At 42.6% G+C, this 22,879-nt stretch overlaps 1 protein-coding gene across 1 annotated transcript; it reads right to left on the reverse strand.

Annotated features, from left to right (window-relative positions):
• Window positions 1-306: 306 nt before the first annotated feature.
• Window positions 307-18,495, reverse strand: tmlhe (trimethyllysine hydroxylase, epsilon). The gene is made up of 9 exons (XM_063184729.1): window positions 18,349-18,495; window positions 17,998-18,169; window positions 10,941-11,117; window positions 8,765-9,050; window positions 6,767-6,886; window positions 5,200-5,323; window positions 3,915-4,027; window positions 1,867-2,005; window positions 307-497 (listed from the first exon to the last, which is right to left on the reverse strand). The coding sequence occupies exons 2-9, from the start codon at window positions 18,164-18,166 to the stop codon at window positions 366-368; spliced, it is 1,260 nt and encodes a 419-aa protein (XP_063040799.1). The 5' UTR covers window positions 18,167-18,169; window positions 18,349-18,495; the 3' UTR covers window positions 307-365.
• Between the last annotated feature and the right edge of the window lie 4,384 nt (window positions 18,496-22,879).

A 22,879-nucleotide genomic window follows, 5' to 3' on the forward strand; every position in this document is an offset into this window, starting at 1 on the left:
GAGAGGAGAGGAGAGGAGGAGGAGAGGAGAGGAGAGGAGAGGAGAGGAGAGCAAAGGAGGGGAGAGGAGAGGAGAGGAGAGGAGAGGAGAGGAGAGGAGAGGAGAGGAGAGGAGAGGAGAGCAGGGGAGAGTAGAGGAGAGGAGAGGACAGGAGAAGAGAGAGGACAGGAGACGACAGGAGAGGAGAGGAGTGGAGAAGAGAGGAGAATAGAGGAGAGGAGAGCAGGGGAGAGGAGAGGAGAGGAGAGGAGAGGACAGTAGAGGAGAGGAGAGGAGAAGGCAGGAGAGGAGAGGAGAGGAGAGGAGAGGACAGGAGAGGGCAGGAGAGGAGAGGAGAGGATGTGCTGACGTCTATGTCTGTCTCTTCAGGCCTGGAGGCCGAGGGATCGCGCCGTGTTGAGCACGTCATCTCGCGTCAGGTAGCAGCCGCACAGCTGCCGCAGGCCCGTGAATGACTCCCTCCCGTGGAGCACACGCCAGTTGTCAATAAAGATCACCTTATGGAATAAGAGTGCGTTTAGAAGGAAATGAAATATAATTGATTATTATGTTTTTTTGTTGTAAAATTGTTTTATTCCAGAATGATCAGTGATCAGTGTTTGCATGCAAGTAAGTGTTTTGAAAGAGATCCATGGAAGTGTCAAGAGCGAAGAGTGTTAATATTTATAATTAATTGTTAATAATTAGTGTAAGAAGACATCAGTAACACACAGCGAGCAAAGTAGACCAAATCAGCTTAGAGCAGCAAAAAACAAGCAAACCGGTTTAATACTGTAATACCCACAAGAGGACAGAATAATGAGTGACTCCCTTTAGATTTTTCAGAAATTGCAATTTTTGTTGAAAGCTGATACACTATGAGTTTGAAAATTTGAAAGACTTTGTTAATTTTTTGATGAGTTGCTTTGATTAGTGAAATGTGTTCTTCGTTCTTAGTATTGATGGATGCCAACAATGTATAAGATGCAAGATGAATGTCATGTCATGTACAAAGTTTTGAAGAATGATCTACAAAATATTTTTTGTTTTCGGGTGTATTGAGGCAACAAAGTGTGTGCTCATTCGTGCGTGCGGATGGGGGTGGTGGGTGGAGGGGGTTGTTTTAGACACTATAGATATAGGCCATATAGACCATCTGTTGTTGTTACACTGTGTGTAGGCAGAAACCATATTTTGGAGATTAAGGGTGCCCCCCTGCATTTAGAAACCCAAAACAAACAAACTCCAGTCCTGCCAACAGTGCATGCACAGTCAGAGGTGAGGAAGAGCAACGATGACAAAGGAACCATAGGAAGAGATGGGCATGCGCAACTTCTACAATGAAGAGGAACTTTGGGTGCAAGTAAAACGAAACTCTTACATGTACAGTATGCAAGTGCACTCTGCAGGGGGTATACTGTAGTAACATGTAGTGATATTAAATGTATGGAATATAGTCAAATTGGGCGAGAGGGGGAGATATAGAGCATGAGTGAGGGGCAGGGGCTACTTGTGATAAAATGGCCTAACCTTTAAGAGTGTACCGTCACACCGGTGTGACGGGAATGTTCGGGCAGTGAAAGTTCTATAGAATTCTGGGCATCATTCAATAAAATATGGAATTGTAGAATCTTGCATTGTTATAGAACGCATTCTTTTTATAGAATGCTCAAAAACCCACACTCTTAAAGGGGTAAGCCAGACAAAAAGGTTGGGAAACGCCACCACATGTTACGTAAACCACCATGTCCACCACAAACCCATGTTGGGCTGCTGCACAGGGCCGAAACACGTCTGCGATGAATAAGGTGGTTTGGCAAATAAAGAGAATTAGCTTGAGAGGGTAATTTGTTTCGTTTGTTTTGCTGTGAGATAAAGGGATCGTACCTTGCCAGGAGTCAGCTTCACCCACAGCTCGTTGTCTGGGTCTCGTAACTCTTTGGTCAGCTCACGGTGTGCAACATACCAGCGCTGCACCACGTCGTGGGGGACTGTGTTGATCACGGCACGGTCATAGTTGTTATACCTGTAGGGATGGCGAAAATGTAAAAATATCTTAACCGGTTACTGAGACTCATTAACCGGTGGTTAACCGGCAATCTTAAACGATATAACGTTCACGTGCCTGATAGGCACAGCACTGAATTTTATTTTTCACATAAGCCTTTCTTTTTGCTGCTCAGACAGGACCTGTCATGTCCAGCCAGTGTCACCAGATGGAAAATGCTGTATTATCGTACCAAAATCTCAAAATTATAGTTTTTGGGGCTTTTTGGGAGGAAATTATTATTATAATTATTATTACCAGTTAACCGGTGGCAGAAAATTTCACCGGTTATCGTTGAGCCGGTCGACTATCGGTTAACCGGTTACCAGTTAACATCCCTAATACCTGTAGGAGAAGATCATAGTAAACAGAAATTAAATACGCCCTTATGGATAGGGTGAAAGACAGAATGAATGGATACATGACTAGATATAGACACTGACTGAGAGACACACAGAAGGAGATTAAAACACACTTCTTCAGGACAGGGTGAATGACAGAATGGATGGATGGATGGATGGATGGATGGATGGATGGATGTATGGATGGATGGATGGATGGATGGATGGATGGATGGATGGGTGGATGGATAAAAACAATGAACAGAGTAGTACAGAACAGGCACACACGTGGAACAGAAATTAATGAAAGATAGAAATAAAGAAAGAAATAAAAGAAAGATAGAATGATACAAGGGAACAAACAAAGAAAGAACGTTTTGGGCAGACACACAGATGACTGATCAGCACCACCCGAAACAGTGTGGAGCAAAACATCAAAAGCGTTGGAGATGGCTGGCTATGACCGAGTGACTGTGAGGCAGAGGAAATGGAACAACGCTCCCAGTAAGTCTTTAGTGACATCTAACCACAAGGGGTGGAGGTGGCCTGGGGGGAAACGTAATGGACTTGGGACTACCAACCCACAACTTGAAAGGCTCTTTTTGGCCATTGTGATCACACACACAGCATTTCACAGCACTCAGTGCACACGACAAATGTTCCCCTCCGCATTTCCCTACCCATCACACCTGAACAGTCGGCTGCTATGACACAGCCGCTCAAGCCAGTAGTGCCACTGCAGGTACCCTGAGCATGGTAGGTACTGTGCGTACCTTCCCCCAACATCACTGCCACTGCTGCCCCCTGGGTACATGTGTGATGGGTTAACCACAGAGTCAATTCCATTGTGTGTATACTATGTGCTGGTGAGTGTGGTGCTGAACTGGGAGATGGACCAAATGGCATCATGATGTCATGTTACGATATTGCCACAAGTATTTGCTAACCCTCCTTGACTCACATATGAATCCCTTTCTTAAACCATTGGGTTCAATAGGAAATCAGTCCACCTTTTTCAGCTAATACAGCTTCAACTCATCTGGGAAGGCTGTCCATTCATGGTTAAGGATTGTGTTATTAGGATTTTTTTGACTGCATTGGTGAGGTCGCACAATAGATGTTGGTCGAGAAGGCCTGGCTCTCAGTGTCTGCTCTAATTCATCCCAAAGGTGTTCTTCTGGGTTACCATACTCTGTCATCCGTGTCTTTATATGGACCTTGCTTTGGGCACTGGTGCACAGTCATGTTGGAAGAGGAAAGGGGGCACACTTTACATTGTTCCCACAACGTTGGGAGCATGGAATTGTCCAATTATATTATAATTATTATTATAATTGTCCAATTGTATTATATTATAGGAAGACAGATGCAAAAGAATAAAACAATTGCAACCTTGAGTACCTCAGAACTTCTCTTCCTGGACTAAACTTGAGAACCCCTACAATGATGAGCACCAAGGAAAAAAGGTGAAGACCCAGAAGCACTCCAATTACCTGCTTGTGTTTGTATTATATTATATTATATATTATATTATATTCTGAGCGTACCGTATCATGTAGACCTCGTTGTTCCAGGGGTAGACATTGAGCACAGGCCCAATGCCGATCATGTGGTTGCTATGGTCACTAAGGTTCTCCAGGTACTCGTGCTTAATGGGCACCTGCACAAGGAGACACAAACAACACAACACAAACAACAAGAAACAAACAAACAAGAGTAAACAAAACAGAAACATCAGTGACACCAGTGCTCCAGTCGATGTCTTTTTGATTATCATTATGTTTCGGGTCTGCACGCTTCATCAGCTGCATGGTCACCAAGTCGGTTTTCTTTTCTTTTGTAAGTAAAAATTTAATCCTTTTCCTGACAGGTGCCGTCTTCATCGGAGGGTCACACAGAAGTCGGTGAGTGACGTGCTTTGTAATTAGCTTGTCAAGTCAAGTCAAGTCAAGTTTATTGTCAATTTCTTTACATGCACTGGTCATACAAAGAATTTGAAATTGCGTTTCTTGCTCTCCCATGCAGACATAGACTAATCTAGGTAAGGACATAGACAGTATAGACATAGACAGTACTCATACATGGACATAGACAGTATGGACGTAGACATTGCTCATACAGACATTTAAAGTGCAATTGTGCAATTGTGTTAATACTAACAGGGAGGACACACCTCTGTGACATCAGCGAATTACAAAGCACATCACACACCAACATCCATGTGACCCTCTGACAAAAGACGGAAGTTACTGAGCACCGTCGAAACATGTCAGGTAAAGGATAGAACTTTCACATTTCTGAAACAAAAAGAAAAAACAATGACTTGATTTAATAAAAGAGTAAAGGAGACAGAACAGCACTCTGCTGGGCCTGACACTACAGAAGGTTAAGAACAAAACGTCTGACGGGGCAACAAAAGTACAGGCAACTAAGGGCTTCCGCACATAGGCTCCGACAAAGTGCTGAGCACTGCTCCTCAAAAGTTCGATTCCATTGTTTTCAATGGAACCCTGCACACTGGCGCCGATGTCCACGGACATTCGCCGATATCTGATAGCAATTAGAGACGAGTTATATTTTGTCGGCGCGGGCCATTGACTCTCAATGCTATGTTCGTGTGAAATTGTGTTTGGGGGTCCGAATTATGTCGAAAGCGTAAGTGCACCGCAGTTCTGTCGGAGCCAATGTGCAGTCGGCCTAAGAGTTTCTTAACGGAATGAGCACCCAGTTGCTCTTTCCTTTTGCTGAGTTGAGCGCGTTATAAAGCTTATTTGGAATTGAATAAAACGGAGGTAATAGAGTAGACGCAATGCATCTAGATGGGCACTGCACCTGTGTGAGGAGCTCAAAGAGTTGCGGTGACTTCTGCAGAACTTTGTCTGCTGCGTAGAAGCCGTCCACCAGGAGCGTCCTGCCCCCCGTGCCGTCGTGCCTCAGGCAGTGGAACACCTGGATCCTGCAGAGCAAAAAAGACAAAGACACAAAGACACAATCAAACCCGAGGGGAGATCGCTCAACAAAAGGAACTTGGGGTACAAGGTTGCGGCTGATGATCCATTGCCGCAAAGTCACAGCGTTAATGATGTGATGTGTGCTTTTTGTTTCCATTAATATTCCACGAATGACATTTCGACAAGTTTCTGCATTGATGCATGGTGCTGAGCAGGGCTGGACTTGCCATCTGGCATAGCGGGCATTTCCCGGTGTGCCCCACACCCTCATGGGCCCCTATTTTCAGAAATTGAAAAAAAACAGCAACAACAACAAAAGGGTGCAGGGCCCACCGGTGTGTCAGTTCTGCACTACTACTTATGAGGGGCCCCTTTAAGCCAAAAGTGCCCGTCCCTGTTTCTCCCCCTGCCCAGCCCTGGTACTGGGCAGAGATGTATAAAGTAGAGGTAGTCGTGATGTAATTACAAGACTAGTAATTTGATGTTACATAGTTGCAAATGAATATACTACTAGTGTTGTATTTACATCCATCACAGTACTTCTGTTTCTACTTCACACATGTCTGAAATAGCTCAATGTGTACTGTATTTAATGTGGCAACGGAGCAAAACAGCTTGACCTCTTAATAAAACAAATGATGCTTCATCTAAAAAAGCTACAAATCGTGTTAGATATACTGTAGGGAATTATTGTCACAATTGTTACAATGGTTGAGGAAAAGTATTGTTAAAACGACCAAACAACTTTTTTCCCCAATCCTGCCAAAACTGAGACAATTATCTTTTTTAGTAACCTGAGTGTCCCCAGCTGGTATGTTCTTGGTTCGTCTTCCCAATACCATCTGGGTATCCCCCATAACTGACAAGTTTTCGAATGAGATCTATAAAAACTCCTGGCATGTAATTGGAAACACAATCTGTCCATCATCTTAACAGACGTACCACTTCAGCCACTCATATCTATGGTAACTCCCAACCAGCGATCCTGATTGGCTCATTTGTTCAGAAATGAATCTGACTTCCGCAACACTCAAATGGTTGCAAGAGGAAACCGCAATGCCCTCGCGTGGAGTTCGGTCAGGGTTTTTTGTTAGGTCAATCTGGCCAAATAATGGTAGAAATAACAGAATTTTTGGAAATAATGGTGGATCAAATCATTTATTAGTGTCAAAAGGAACCACATACAAATACCACTCACCTTGAGGTCTGAACGACCGAAATGTTGTGAACAATAAAACTGCAACTGTAATGGACGGTGATGAGGGGCATAGGCCCTAAGAATCCTCTAAGAAGCTGGTTCAGAAGTAAACCAGGTTAATTTAAAAGGTAAATCACATAATAGGAGAGCCTGGAATACTCTTTTTTAATTGAACCTGGTTTACTCCTGAAACAGCTTCTTAGTATACCCCTCAGGGTATTTACTGTCTACTTCAAAACAAAGCACGTACCCACAGGGCTCCTGGAAGTATGCTGTGTCGGTGTGTCTGTCTAGTGCCAGTTTGGTGTAGGCCGTGTCCCCTCGGGAATAGTCCGAGGTGAAACTCCACATCCTACCGTACATCGTCTCCCTAGGTGTGAGAAGAATTTTAAAGAAAAAAAAGGAAAACATGAGATTATGGTCTTGTTTTGACAGTAATAACAAACTTATAATCTCGCTTATCAAGTAACAAAGAAATTGTTAAAAAAAAAAAAAAAAAAACACAACACAAGCACATTTGTTCTATAACTTCTTAAATCAGTTTTTGGGAGGGAGAGGGGTGGAGAACCTCAGTTCTCGAGACAAAGCATTATCCTGTAATACTGACGCTAACCACAAGAGGGCGTGTGCTCTCCATCATTTCAACATCCTGAAAAAATGATGAATCTGCATGGACATCCACTCCACAAGGAATAGCTTTGCAATTGTAACTATCAGTAGTTTCATATCTCTATAGACATGTAATTACACGCCAGCTTCTAGTCCACTTCCATATATCAATAGAGGCATATAGAAACAGCATGATTTTCAGTACACAAAGGCCCACCCAAACTAACCTCTTGTCTAATGATTCACACAGGTTTGATTCACAGGTCTGATGAAGAACGGTAACAAAAAATCTGCTCGGTCCTACACACATTTATGAATGATACAAACAATGTAAAAAGTTGATTGTTTCATCCAAACATTCAGGGCCCATGTTGTCCCATTGACTCTTAAGACTGGAATATATTCAACTCCTATCATACTACAGTACAAGATATATTTATACATGTAAAACAACAACAAGTGTCTTTTATGCAGTCAGTATTGCTTGAGGTCCTGATTTTGCTCCTGTGGCTTGAGTTGAATGGGCTAGCTCTCCTAACCCCACCCCTGTGGTCTGCTCTCCTACCCCCACCGCTGTGGTCATGGCAGATGGAGGCCTATCATTTAACAACAGATGGGGCCCAGGTGGGGGAGGTGGGCTGTGGGTGACGCCATTATAAGTGCATTTGCAAAAATGAAAAACTTGGAGGGGGAAGTAAGACAACTCCTTGGTCTGTATGGCAGTGTTTCCTGCATGAGGATTTAGGAACAGAAGTTCAGAGTGCTGCTCAGACCAATGTTCCCAGAAAAGGATTAAAGTGTAAAGCACAAAGGAAAATCTAAACACATTGTACTGAAACGACGAGCATGTGACTGTGATGTATTTGATACATAGATGTGTGCACAGTTTTTTCCTTGATGTGTAATGTTTGACAATAATCATTGAATGTGCAGAATGTGCACATGCATTGTTCCAGAGCCGTATATTGTTCAAGCCAACACGCCACCTAGTGGCCAAAGAAACCCATTTAGTGATGAAAAACAGTGAGTGGATAGGGAGTGTGATATGATTGATGACGATATTAAACCGTGAAGAATAACGAGTAGAAGGTTGTCGACAATCTGCCAAAGTGGAGAAATCGAATACATTGCATAGATTGCCTAGGAGTGATAATGTTACTTAATCAGAGAGATGATCACTTTATCAGAGTGATGTTTTCTTACTGTTGCTGTCTTCACTTCTATTTTTTACTCAATTTATTATATTCCAACAGAGGAATTTGTAAACATATTAGTAATTCAAATCTGTTCAGAAAGGTTTGTAGCACTAAAATGTCTGTTTTTGTCTGTTGTTTTTGTCTTTTTCCTGATGGAAGACTGTGATTTTTAAAAAGTGAAATATAGATTTTATGTAAAATGTTATGTCAATTTTATGACATTTTAGCCAAATCGACAACCCTAAAGTGGAAACTTCACATGCAAACAAGTCACTGTCCCCAATTTTCTCCAGTGATTTACCAAATCAGTTTATTCTAATCAATTCATCCCATCTCCCCACTCATTTCCTGTCTCTTCTCCACTGTCCTGTCAAAAATGAAGGCATAAAAGCCCTAAAAATATATATTTAAAAATAAAAAGAAAGAAAGTGAAAATGAGTCACCTGATGAGGCTGACCCTCTGCGTGACCTTCTCCGTGTCCTCCACGGTGGCGGGCACGTCGTCCACAAAGGCGATGCCGTAGAGCAGGAAGTTGTTCATGAAGCGCTTCAGCTCCTTGTCGCAGGTCATGAACTGCTCGAAGGTGACGTTGGGGGCGCCAGCGCGGGCGCGTGCGTACCCCGCAGCGTTCCACAGGGAGCGTGGGTGCATGGCCGTCTGCTTCTGGCCCTCGTAGCTGTGCTTCGCCAGCCAGTCCAGCTTGTATTGGGTAGCGTGCCCATCTGGCCCTATGTGACAGACAGAAAACAGAAAGATGGATGGATGGATGGATGGATGGATGGATGGATGGATGGATGGATGGATGGATGGATGGATGGATGGATGGATGGATGGATGGATGGATGGAATGAACACAGAAAGCTTAAAATACATATTTTGGACACAGACAAAAAGAAAGAAATACAGAAGGGGAGAAAGAGAGAGGGAGGAGGAGGGGATGTAGAGGGAGATAAGGAATTACAAAACACAGACATACTACAGACAAAGAAAGAAAGAAAGAAGGAAGGAAAGAAAGAAAGAAAGAAAGAAAGAAAGAAAGAAAGAAAGAACAAGTGTCAGCATGCAGGGATGGGTTTAGGGGTGGTGGCGTTGATGGGGGATTGGAGAGGTCACTTGACCTCGGTGAAGATAGAGTTACTTAAATAACCTGTGAGGCTTTTTTTCACTGCCATATTGGGGTGGCCAGTGAGGATTCTCAGACATTCAGTCAAAAGAGTTCAGTTGTAGGAAACTGGAAAAGAGAGACTTGAGAGGCTGGGACTTTTTAAGTTCTTCGTATACTTTGTACACAGGTTTATCGTTTGCAAACAATCCCTGGCTGCGTGACCCTGGCTGTGCACGGTTCAGCCTCTGATTTTGGAAACGGCTGTCGGTCAAAAAATGAGCTTACATGGTTGGCTGCTTAGCATCTTGCCCTTCCTCACAACACAAATGTTTGTAAACGAAAAACCTATGTCAGGGAGGAGGTGGAACAATTAGAGAGGCTTTGCACAAGACAGGTGAATGGGGATTAAATCTCAGAGAAGGCGGGGAATAGGAAGGCTGCTGTCAATCACTCCTCGGGTCCTCCGGAACTACGTTTAAGAAACAACATTACTACACTATTACTGTAATGGTGTATGCAAGCCTTTTCACATGACAATGGCCACGTCACGGACAGTGTGAATTGGCCTGAGAGTTGCTGACCACCATGTGACAAGCTCCTTTGAGTGAGATATTACACGGCGCTAGCTACGTTTGTTGGAATGGTTGCTTGGTGTTGACGTCTTTGCGTTATGCCGAGTCAGCGCTCTCTGACACATTTTATGAGACTCAAAGTCTGTCCTTCCTTATCTTCTGCACAGCATGCTTTCAGCAGACTGCAGTTTGCAAAACGTTTGGGAGCACCTGAATAACGAAATAAGTGTACAAAATTCAGTTCAGTGGTCTCTTTGGGAAATGCGCTCTGCTCATCTCCTGATGAGTAAATATGACCAGTAATATTAGTAAGGCTGGATTTAAAGTAGTGCCCAGGTCACTCATAGAAATTATTACATTGCTGCATACACTCTAGCACATGCACATAAGCAGACACAAAAAGCTCCTCTGCCTTACCCTTACCTTCATGAATGAGAGTGAGCTCAATACTACACCACTAAAAGCAGGGTTAAGCTTAAACAAGAACTAGTACAAGACTGGGCTTTAAGCCATGATACTTGCAGGACCCCTCAGACATGAACAATTACACTACTACACACATTTCTATTGTACACATACACATTATTCTACACATTATTCCACAACAGGGTTTATCCCAATTCTTAATTGTTAAAGACGGGCTACCTTGACAATAAACACCTACCACCTTGACTAGGTCTCCTGAGAAGATAAAAATGCTGTGTTGTGAGTGTTTTACAGTTTGTCCACCAGAAAATGTATGCTTTTTTTCAGGTTTTCACATATTTCACACAAAACTGCGCAAAATGCCCTTTTTAAGAATGATACAGTAGTTGCATGTCTCTGATACCGGCGAACCTCCCACCACCTTCACTGATGAAAATTCTCCAGTAAACACTGCACTATTACTCGATTACCGTACTCCGTGCAAGGTTAGTGGTCCTGGTTAGAGTTAGACTCACATGTTAGGTAAAGGCTCTCGCCGTCTGTCCTTGCCTTGTCTGGTCGGATGCTGAGGTCGATGGTGGCGGTGTCCAGGCTGCGCTGGTTGGTCTTGGTGTTGTAGCAGGAAGCGGAGCGACAGTGGTCCCGCAGCCACAGGTAGTCAAACTGCATCACCAGTCCACCGTAGCTCACCTCTTATGAAAACAAGAAGACAATAAGTTATAGGTTATAGGAAAAGACAACAAATTATTGGTTAAAGGAAAACAGACAATGAGTTTATAGGTTAGGTATTTTCGTTTAAATAGCACACATGGCTGCCCCAATGTGCTGTTGTAATAAGACACAGAGCGGCTGTGATATCGCAGCCAAAGGCAGTCAAACTGCATATCCAGCCCACCGTAGCTCACCTCTGATGACAACAGGTTAGGTCAGTGCTATTCAACTTCAATACCAAGAGAGCCAAATTGAAAAAAATCACTGGGTTTTCGAGGGGCCACGTAAAACACAAAAAGTCAGTCACTGGAGCACAGGACATTTTACGCAGGCTTCCTGCCTATGGGCTACTACTGTACCTGAAAAGGCCTAGAATACGTCTTTCCATGTAAATAGCACACTTATTTATATTGTAACAAACAACAGCGCTGGCCCAAAGTGCTGTTGAAGCACGAGACTGGGTGGCAGTTGCAACAGGTAGTCAAACTACATAACCAACTCCCTATAGTTCACCTATGACGAAAACAGACATCACAAACTTAGAGGTTAGCTACATTGGGTTAGCTTTTAATTGAAATAGCACATTCATATTGTAACAAACAACAGTGCTGCCCCAAATGTGCTGGTTGTCTCTGCCACAGGTAATCGAACTGCATAGCCATCCCCCCGTATCTCACCTCTGGCAGAAAAAGAAAGATAAAGTTATAGGTTATGTCTTTTCATTTAAATATCACGACAACAACAACACAACAGCACAACAACAGCCCTGGGGGGTAATTTCAAAAAACTGGTTAAGTGATGAACTTGGTTAAGAGAAACAGGGAGACTACAAGTCATGAGTCATTTCACATGCTGTATATCAGGGGTCCTCAAACTTTTCTCTGGGGGCCACATTATCGTTCTTGACTGTGATCAGGGGCCGGGATTAATCATGTGGGTTGTATACTAGGCCACTGGCTGCCATAATTTCTAGCACAGCAATCGCCATTACACGGTGAAGAAGGGCTCTGTCCGAAATGTTTGTAGGCGAATAAACTGAGGAAAATCTGAAGAGTGCTGACCTTCGCTTCCTTCATTCATAATTTCTAGCACAAAATAGTTCATCATTACAAGTGATTTGCAAAAGAAGTGAGTGAGTACTTCACATGTTTTTCCCACCGGCATTCCTTTTAATTTCCAATAACTATGTAAAAATGGCAAGGAAAGGTTGGAAAAATATGATGATTGAAAGTTTAGGAGTGATACAATAGAAATGGTAGGCCTGTTTATATTACAGTGAGATGAGAAACTATCAAGACAAGACACTTCTGGTGATTCACACTAAGTTAGTGAAAATTAAACTGTAGGAAGGCCTGTTGATAAACAAAATAAAATATTAAAAATATATATTTTATCTTTTTTTCTGTGAGGATTGCTTCTTTGGGCCAGTTCAAATGGTGAGATGCAGAGAGGTGGAGGGCCGGTCAAAGGGGCCTGGCGGGCCGCATCCGGCCCCCGGGCCTTAGTTTGGGGACCCCTGTAGAGTAAGCTTATTTTGGAAACATCAGAAATGGACCATAGTGGACCAAATACGAATTTAGAGTATGGTGGCACTAGGGCCTACTTCAAGCAACTCCACAGGTCGACAAGGAAAACCCTTGATTAAATCTGGGGCATTGTTACAGATGTAAACCCACCGACCAGTTCTGAATGTGAATGTGAATGTTGAAATCTGAATGTTGAAATACTGACTATGTCCAATTAAAATGAGATTACAAACTGCGTCATCAGCCAGCAGTCGTGGCACACCTCTGCCAAAAACAGAGGGGTCAAGAGAAAGGCCATTTCAGGTCAATCCACCTTATTCCTGGCGTAACTACTCTAGAAGGCAACAGAAAAGGAATGCAATTTCCAGTTTCAGAATTCCCACATAATCGAATACCTAAGCAGCAACTTTGTAAGCATTTGTGTGTAACACAACTTTCAATGTGCTGGTTTAAATCTTTATGGTAAGCTAGGGAACAATCTGACCAGTTTATAGCTGTACAAATTACTACATTTATGTTGTTATATTATCAAAGGCTACTGTTTCCATATCGTAATTCCAATCTGTAAGCGCAGCAGACAGCAGATCTCTCTCAAGTTGTGATTGGCTGTTGCTCCCCCATATTTACAATAAGTCTTCCTGTCTTTCTGTTTCAGTGGCATAGCACATTTATAATATAGGAAATAGCATTATATCACACTTACTGTAGCTGGTGCTTTTATCCAAAGTAATTTAGAGTGATTACATTGTCAGTAATTACAGTCACTGGAGCAGTGTGGGGAAGAGGTTCCTTGCTGGAGGGCACTCTAGTGGAGGGAGGAAGGGAGAGGTAGAGGTGGGATTCGAACCTGCAACCCTGTGATATAAATACCAACTCCCTAACCCTGAGGGCACATCTATACCAGTCTACATAGTTCGCAGGATACAAATCTGCATGAGGAGGACACCCCGCTTCATTGTGCATTACAACAAAATACATGGCTACTTTTTACATGAAAGCCTCATTGTAAGACATTGCTAACCACTAGCCAACTGTATGTTGATATAAATTCTTAATAGTTTACATATCTATCATCTGGGAAAACTGGACCACTGGAGAAACACTGTACTGGGTCACATTTTGTGTATTCGCGCCTTTGCCATTTTATGACTACCATTCAACAGCCATAAACATGGAAAAGGTCATCATAAGTGACTACATTTCTCACCCTCTCATGAAGACTCTAGCCAACTAATATCACTCTTAGATCTCGTGCAGAGATTGGTCCAATGTCCACACATTTCCTCAAGTCATGCATACAAAAGGCAAAGTAAAAAAACAAATCAGTACAGACAGACCAGAAGTGCACATCCATCATTTGTATGCCCATTGTGCAGTACATGCAAGATGAGATCAATGAAACAGTGTCCACGTGTTGCTGTAGCTCCCAAAAGAATAAGCTTACTGAACCACTATGACAACTTACTCGGCACTGATGGAGACTCTGGTGGCTTACAAAATGTCATACAAAGACTGAGTGGATTCTCTTTTTCCCTCTGTTATCGATTGCATACAAGAGCCAGCTTCCCATCACATCATGAAGTTCATAATTGGGTTTTTGTTATTGGTTGCTCAAGGGCACCTCAGCCATGGAGTGCAGTAGGGAGTGGAAAGGTGGGATTCGAACCTGCAACCCTGTGATCTACAATCCAACTTCCTAACCATAACACAACTTCCGCTTTTCGTACAATAAAGGGTCGACAGATAGTCTAGACAGACAGTCTTATTTCAGCATTTCAACATCATAATTTATTAACAAGTAATATATGTGGGATATTTACTTCATAAAACACCTGGATTCGGCCCTGCCGTGGCCTAACGGTAGGGTTCTGGGTTACTACGCCAGTGACCCGGGTTTGATTCCGGCCTGGGTCATTTGCAGATCCTCCCCATCTCTCTCTCCCACTCGCTTCCTCGCACCATCTTCTACTTCCCAATCAAATAAAGGCAAAAAAGCCCTAAAAGAACCAGATTACCCACTTCTGCAAGTCTTTACATTTATCATTCCCCATGTTCATTCACCATTACAATTCATTGCGGTAAATGCCTGGAATACATTGGTACAATCCAAAAGCCTTCTTTCATTCTATATATATAATACCATCTGGGGAGCAAGACACAATACCTCACACCCTAGAGTGCAGCAGGATGCTTTCTCCTTTCTTCTTCAAAGAGACCCACCATGCATCCAGGAGGAATAGTTCACACAACAACAGGTTCAAATAACCTGTTTAGTCCATCCCGCTGCACAGCTGGTGGCTGCTGTCAAAAGCAATGCCTGACCTCACGTGAACCCAAACCACCAGTTCAACCACTTATGCACTAATTACTAGCGGTGTTTTGGGGAGAGTTCTGACTGTGTCTCAGGTTGGGGTCAGCTGCTTGTGATTTACCACATACACCTTGTTTTTTATTCATTTTGTGCACTATAAATCTGTGTCATTAAGTAGGTTTGTGTATTAAATACTGTTTTCTGTTTTTGGTGCTGCTTATACACCATTCAATACAAATACATAACCCCATTGAGCAAATATTAAATGTTGCTTTTTACCTCGGTTGGTCTGCAGCATTTTTTTTGTAGTGAAACCAAATTAAATCTAAGTATGTTTGGACAAAATTGAACAAAATGTTGTCTTTAACTCATTCAGTGCCATGGACTCGAATCCGCGTTTTTTCATAATGTGTGGCAAAGTGCCAAAGACTCGATATCGAGTCAATTGCGTTTTTTTATGGGGGGCGGTGCCTAACACCTTGATCTGGCTTGTGTAAACATTTTTGAGTTGTAATCACAAGGGAACTCAAACTGTGGATGATGTGTGAGCAGTGTCTGTGGGGATATGTGATATTTTAACCTCGTCTCAAAAAAGAAACTAGTCCACTTCTTTGATCTCTTGAACACTTTTCATTGGAAACGAGTTAGGCAGGCTACACAGTGGATCTGACTAATGATAGGCCTACATTGCTAGCACACAGCTAACTAGCCTGATCAAGAAATGTCTGACACATAATCAAAACAATAGGCCTACACAAAACAAATACTAATATGCTGACATGAGGATTCAATCAGCTAACATTGGTGCAGCAGTGTTCCACTGTGCATGACTACTTCCAACGCACCGATCATTCATCCAAACAGTATTGCTTGACCTTCACGCATGATGTCAGCCTCAAACTAGAGGGCAGTATTTGTTTCTTTCTTTGTTTTCGTGATTGGAGAATGTGTGCGAAGAAGACGCGTTGTCTCCGACACCATGGCAAGAGGGCGCAACAAGAGGCGGCGGCCAGCCGGCCATTTCAAGCAGCTAACTTTGCAACAGAGCCTTTCAAGAGGACCCACTAGCACGCAAGGGGAAGCCAGAGGCAGAAACCATGAATCATATTACAGCCCGCAGCCTGCCAGAAGCTGAAGTCGCAGTGCCTCCTCTGATGGATCGGATTGCACGTAGAACTACAGAGACAGAAGGCAAAGAACAGAGAGACGCAGGGCTTATCCCGAGGGATCGGATTTCAGCGAGCCCACTACGAGCAGAGGCAGAAGGGCAGAGAGAAGTCGCAGTGCCTCCCCTGATCATGACCGGAGTTCAGCGAACCAGACCCAGATAGCTCTGATGACTGGATACCTACCTGTAGCTCCCCAGCTAGCAGCAGGAGCGCATCCCCCCAGCCTCCCCGACGGACTCGTGAACATTCAGCAGGTGAGTTGAGCTAAAGTTTGGGTTGAATGCTGATGCATGTCCCTTTCCCCACACGTGTTAGTTCAGTCAGTTCATTTTCTGATGTTTTACTAGTTCTACTACTAACATGAAGCAATTGATCATTTTACAGACGCATCTGGGCGGTTTAAGACTAAGAGCTCCTTGTGACAGCTGCGAATACAGGTAAGACATTGCTGTGATTTTGTGCGTCAATAAATGTAGCCTAATTGCAGTACCATGCATCGGCTATAACACCGTTTTGCTGATGCTGAATTTGCCGTCGATCGTCAGTGTGGATAAAAAGTAGACTACTGCTGAGCGCAATGTAATGAAATCCCCACATTGAAGCGCTATCAGCTCACATTTACGCACCAACTTTGGTTTGATGTAATGGGGTGTATTGCTGGCACGTTCCATACTTTCCAGATCATATTTGTATGGTTCATAGCCTACTTCACGTTGTTTTGATAACGTCGGTGTCTTGTGCAGCATTGAATGTCATTTTTTTTATGACGTGATACAGAGTGTGACACACACACACACACACACACACACACACACACACACACACACACACACACACACACACACACACACACACACACACACACACACACGAAACTAGAAGCACTACTGTACATAAATGGCTGCTGAAAAACTTGAAAAAATGTTGCCTTTGAAATGTTTACACAATGTTTTCTATGAATTGAAGAATCTTCGAAATGTGGTTGTAATAGCCTAATAAATGTTTATTTTTTATTCATAAAAAATGTTTGTCGGTGTTATTTTTGGTTCATTATACAATGGGATGACTTTTCAAAGTGTTTGAGATGCCCACTGAAGCAAAAAATAATTATGATAAAAAGCCATTTTCTGCTTGAAATGTTGCTTTTCACAAAAAGCCTTTTTTCCTCAGCTTTTCTGTCAGAAATCAGCATTTTTAGTGATGCCCACCCATGTTCAGGAGACTATTACTAAAGAATGGAAACGGGTACAAACAACCTGTTTTTTTCTGATGATAAAGGAAAGTCTGAAGTTTCCTATGGTATGTTGGTTGTTGATATGGACAAAGAACTCAATTTTTTATGGCTCTTGAAAAAACACTCAAATGTTGAAAAAAGCCTGGCACTGGGATGTTCTGAATTTGAAAATGGCTGGCACTGAATGAGTTAACAACAAAATTCAACTTTGGACAAACATACCTACAATGTTATTGCCCTCATCACATGTCCTGAAACATTTGGACACCACAACTCATTTTTGCTGGACACTTCATGGAGCAGCATCAGGCTTCTTGCCAACATACAGTAATTAAGATTCTGTCTGTCTGCACTTTGCATAGCGACCGCGTGGCCACAATGTTGCAGGTAGCCTACATTCCATGCATTCTGTTACTTTGACTAAACATTTTGGCCCTCAGACATCGTTCGATAGAGCTACGTACTCCTGTCATATTCCACGACTGGATCAATCGTTCGATTCCTCCCTCTCTTACTACGATTGTCTCCCTCACTCACTCTCACTCATACTCTCGCCTCATCAACATCTGCTTGTTTGGATGGATGCACGAGAGGTACCAGCCAATAGACTTTTTGACTCACCGAAAGAGTTCTCTCTTGCCTTCCATGTGCAAGTGTTTGTCTGAGGGGTCGTGTGTTGCCAGCGGTTGTTGGCCAGAGGAGGAGGGCATGGACGCTGCAACCGACTTCGCGCTGCAACTCGAGTCTTGCACACAGAGGACCACGGCAGGCGAACTCTCGTCAGAAACATGTTCTGAAATGCAGAAAAATACAGACTCCTTGTTGAAACAACTGATTAGTTTGTAAAGGAGTTTGCATGTCATGTAGTAAACGTCAAGCGCTCTGTTAGCCAGCCACATACATTGTTTGGTCAGCCAGCAGTGATTATCACAGTGCTAGCAGATCAGCGCTACAAAATATAGTAGAACTTACCTACTTACTGTCGTCAAACTGTAATCGAAGACAACACTTTGAATGTTCTAACAACAGACACGGGCTTCCCTTCGCGAGGTACTGTTGCCATAAAGTCTTTGGAAATCAATGATTGAACTGCTTCTCTTCTCACCGGTCAAGATTTTACAGCCGTCACAGCTATATTGGACTAGTTCACGAGGAGCGTGTCTGCGCAGACGCGCCAGCATGTTATGCTTCTAGTCTACGCAGTACTCTTTGTGTGTAGGGTGTAGCTTGATGATACGGATCGATTTGGCCTGATATGGCCTGATTTGCGCCTCGCCTGTAGAAAGATATGGGTTTTTTGAATACCTGCAAAAATCCCCAATTTTCCCAATTGCAAACCATTTTTATTTTTATTTTCTTAAATAAAAAGCTTGCTTCTCTAAAGTTGCAATTTGCAATGCAAATGAGATCATAACTCATAAAACTGGCTAATTTATATACAAAGAAAATCAGATTCATTTTGACGTAGCTTGGCTAGAAAATATTTCTCTGTGCCTGTTAAAAGTAACAGTAAGGCCTAATAGGTCATGGGGACTCAGGTTCGTGTCTGCCCTTGGTCATAAAAGCCTACCAACCTAGGCCTATATCCCACATCTTTCTCCCACTTGTTTCCTGCTCATCTCTCCACAGTCTTTTTGTGAATAGGCAGCGCCAAGCAAAATAATTACAACATAAATGCATTGTAAACGGATGGAAGGATTATGGAATTAAGTGTCCCATGCAAAAGAAATATACAGCGTGTATACACAAATCTAAAAGAGCTGTATACACTGACTTTGAATGAAAAATAAATAAATAATTATGGTCATGGACACACAAGCACATAGTTATTTACTAAAGCAGGGGTCATAGGAAAGTAATTGAAGGGCTTTAAAGCTCACAAGGCTTTTGGGACCAATCAGTCTGTATAGGAATCTGACCAAAAAGCCGTGGCATGATGGTCAAAGCACATCTGCTGCCATAGTGATCATCACACCATCACATTGGCTGCAAGTCAAATCTACTTTCTCTACTTAGTCAAAATGGACCCCTCATATAAGGTCTTACTGTACAAGAACCTCTGCCGTGGCCTAACGATAGGGCACGCGGTTACTATGCTGGTGACCCAGGTTCAATCCCTGCTCGGATCATTAACCGGTCCTTCCACGCCTCTCTCTCCGCTATCATTTCCTGTCTCTCTCTCACTAAAGCCCTAAAATATCTTTGTTTAAAACTACTTTCGCCCATCTCTTGATGCAAAACTCAAGGATCTCACTGATGATCAAAGTTTTTATGCAATAGTTTACAACAGCACAATTCAAAGGTCATTCTTGCATTTACAGTCAGATGCTGACTGCAGAATAGCCCCAAAAGTCGCTCTGTTTTAGTTCACAGCGAAGACAGACTGAGCGATAAAGAGGCAAGAGGCATGCAATCCACCGGAGAAGTAGTTTGACTCAAAGACTATTGATTAGGAGGAGACAAATCATATGGAGTTTCTTCTGGAATCAGTGTGATGTCATGTAAGGTTCAAAGTTGCATTTCTATGAGATGTCTATGCCCCTTTAAGAGAATGAAAGGAGTTCAGTGAGAAAGTCACACCGATTTACAATACCGGATTTGATCCCACTCTGTTGCATTGGTGATAGGTAAAAAAACAAGCAATCCCGCATCTGACACCATTTGATTCAAACTCAGGCCTCACTGGGCCTCTGACCGCTATCTCCTCATCCGCTTTACATTTGTAGTGCAGCTGATACTTGCAGCATGCCAGACTCCTGTAGTGTAGACCTTCAATGTGCTGCAACTATATTCTGCAGTGTTCATTTAACACTTAGAGAGTTGATTTGGCATCATTTGGACTTAAATGAACTCTTTAAGTGTTGAATTAACACAGCAACATTTACTGTGTACAGTAGATGGTGACTGTACTGAATTGAAAGCTGGTGACGTCAAACAGTTGAATCGTGAAAACCTCTCCATACAGCCATTAGACAAGAAATTGGTGGACAGAAACCTTAACCCCTCTAACACAGACAGAGTCTATGTTATAACCGTATTGTCACCAAAAATGATAATAACCTGTTCTTAACAATCATGATGTAGTTATGTGAGATGGAGGTTGAAGGGGAGGCAATGGGAATGTCGACACCAGTGTACTCTAATCACCGGAAGAGCAGAGATAGAAGGTTTATAAATGAGCGGGCAGGCATCGGCTCTAGGTAAATGAATGAGAATGCAAGGGAGAGGGTGTGCCCAAGAACAAGGATAGTGATTGGTTGGTTAATGCAAGTGAGTAATTGAGCTAAATACTTCTCATCTTCCTGGCAGAATTTAACACCTTACAACTTACATTGGAAGGCTTTATTTGCAAAACGGTGTATCTCCATTTTATAGAATGTTGGGAAATTGACATTTTTGAACTGGGCATTCCATTGAAATGCATTACAAAATGCATTTTATATAGCTTAAAAAAGTATGTTCTCAAAATATTTGACTGGTAAGAATTCACACATGGGTGATATGACCTCTGAACAGTCATTTCCAATAATAAAATGCAAAAGTCAAAAAATGGAGATACACCGTTTTGCAAATAAACCCTTCATTTCTTAACAATCATGATGTGTGATTTCAGCGGAGTAAATAGGCCAATCAGGGGTTGTGGTGGCTTAGTGGGTTAAGAGACACTATTCCATTAAGCCGCGGGCCTGAATTTGAGTCCGGCTTGAAGTCATTTCTTTCTCCCACCACTTTCCTGTCACCATATTCACTGTCATATCACCAATGAAGGCACACAAAGCCCAAAAATAGAGCAGGCCCATCAACAGGTCCATCTGCACTAATAGATTATGCTGTGCCACTCAGGGCCGTCGTTAGCCCTATTTTAGGGGGGCTTTAGCCCCCCCTACATTAGTATAACCCCCCCCCCCTTAACAATTTTGCAAAAAAATATATATATATATATTCTTTTTTTTTACATTTTTCCAAAAACAAATGCAGGAAAGCACTGAATATGAACCACCAAGAAGGCAAGTTATTCTGAATAGTTCCTGAAAATAGTAATCTGAAAGTTCCTGTTTGCTTATTTATTGTTTAATGCCACTTACGTATATCCTACTGCACAGCAATAAAAGCAGGGTGCACAACAATATGTTTGTGCTTTGTGGATTGTGCTTTGCGACTAACACCTCGAGAAAAGTGTAATTACTTACACGGATGAAATCTTCCGACCCAAAGTACCAATTTTCAATCACAATACCCATGTAATAAATCCATTTGACATTGTCTTGAAATTATAGTTGAGCTTTAATATTTGTCTTAACAGTTTGAAAACACACATGAACTGATTGAAAAAGCTACGAATGGAGTAAAAATGACCTAATATCTGCCGGGGATGCATAGTTTTCCAAGTAAGGAACCTGTTTGATTGAATCGCTTCCTGACCACTGCTTCTCCTGGAGACGCGCAGTTAGTAAGTTAGTAGTAAGTTAGTAGTCCGAATATGTAATTTACACTCCCATCTATCGCTTGCGTTGGTGCACTGCAAGCAGCAGTTCTACGGTAGCCGAACGCGAACACACTAGGTAAAGGGCGGGCACGTCATTGGATTCAACTGGAGAGATGCTTGCTCTCTGCATTTTTATCTAATCATTTTAACTTCCGTACATAATATTCATCAGTTAAAACATTTTGAAATGTTTTGTTTAGCTTACATATAAGGAATGTTCATTAAAATGTGAAGCAAAAAAAAATCACTGTAACTAGACGCTTTTGCACACCTCTGTAGGTGGGCAGGTGCGTAGGATATTTTCCCAGTATGGTTGTCATTCAAGTGTAAAGAAATACTGCACATTGTCCATTGCACCAACAAACTTTGATACAACATGAAGAAGGTCGGATGACCGAAGCAATGTATTAAAGTTTGTTGGTGGAATGGACAGTGTGCAGGATTTCTTTGCTCTTAAAATAATGAATTCATAGACAAAACCTTAGCAGGTGAGCTGAAAAAAATTTGGCGCGCACTGTGCGCGTGCATTTTCTTACCCTGGGGCGAAGCCCCCCCTGTCTCCCAAACCTAGTGACGGGCCTGGTGCCACTGGATGCAGTGTAGAGAGTGGGCCCAGTAAGTTACAGGGCTCTGTTGCCTTGCTTCTCGATTCAGTTCCAGCAACTGTCAGCAATATCTGTAAAACTTTTTTTATATCAGAAAGTAGAGTCAGCAGACCGTTAATTATCTCGGGATTAAAGCACGAGTGAGAGGGCATTTTTTGGGCATGACTGCACCTAGTGGATTTGAAACACAAACACCTTGATCCGGACATGTAGTTGAACATCACGTAAGACCACTTACTTGTACAAACTTTTATTCTCTCTCTCTTTCTCTCTCTCTCTCTCTCTCTCTCTCTCTCTCTCTCTCTCACTCTCTCTCTCTCTCTCTCTCTCTCTCTCTCTCTCTCTCTCTCTCTCTCTCTCTCACTCTCTGTCTTTCTTACCCAAACACGCTTTTGATTTTCATAATGTTTTT

Source organism: Engraulis encrasicolus, chromosome 20 (genome assembly GCF_034702125.1).
Source record: "Engraulis encrasicolus isolate BLACKSEA-1 chromosome 20, IST_EnEncr_1.0, whole genome shotgun sequence".
Lineage (NCBI taxonomy): Eukaryota > Metazoa > Chordata > Actinopteri > Clupeiformes > Engraulidae > Engraulis > Engraulis encrasicolus.

What these genes read in the sequence shown, in the direction of transcription:
- tmlhe (XM_063184729.1), bottom strand. Translation starts at nt 18,166, where the DNA reads ATGTTTCTGACGAGAGTTCGCCTGCCGTGGTCCTCTGTGTGCAAGACT. An exon ending in CAGAGGGTCAGCCTCATCAG is followed by an intron (nt 6,887 to 8,764) that starts GTGACTCATTTT and finishes TCTCACACCTAG; the next exon opens with GGAGACGATGTACGGTAGGA. An exon ending in TGAAGCTGACTCCTGGCAAG is followed by an intron (nt 498 to 1,866) that starts GTACGATCCCTT and finishes TTATTCCATAAG; the next exon opens with GTGATCTTTATTGACAACTG.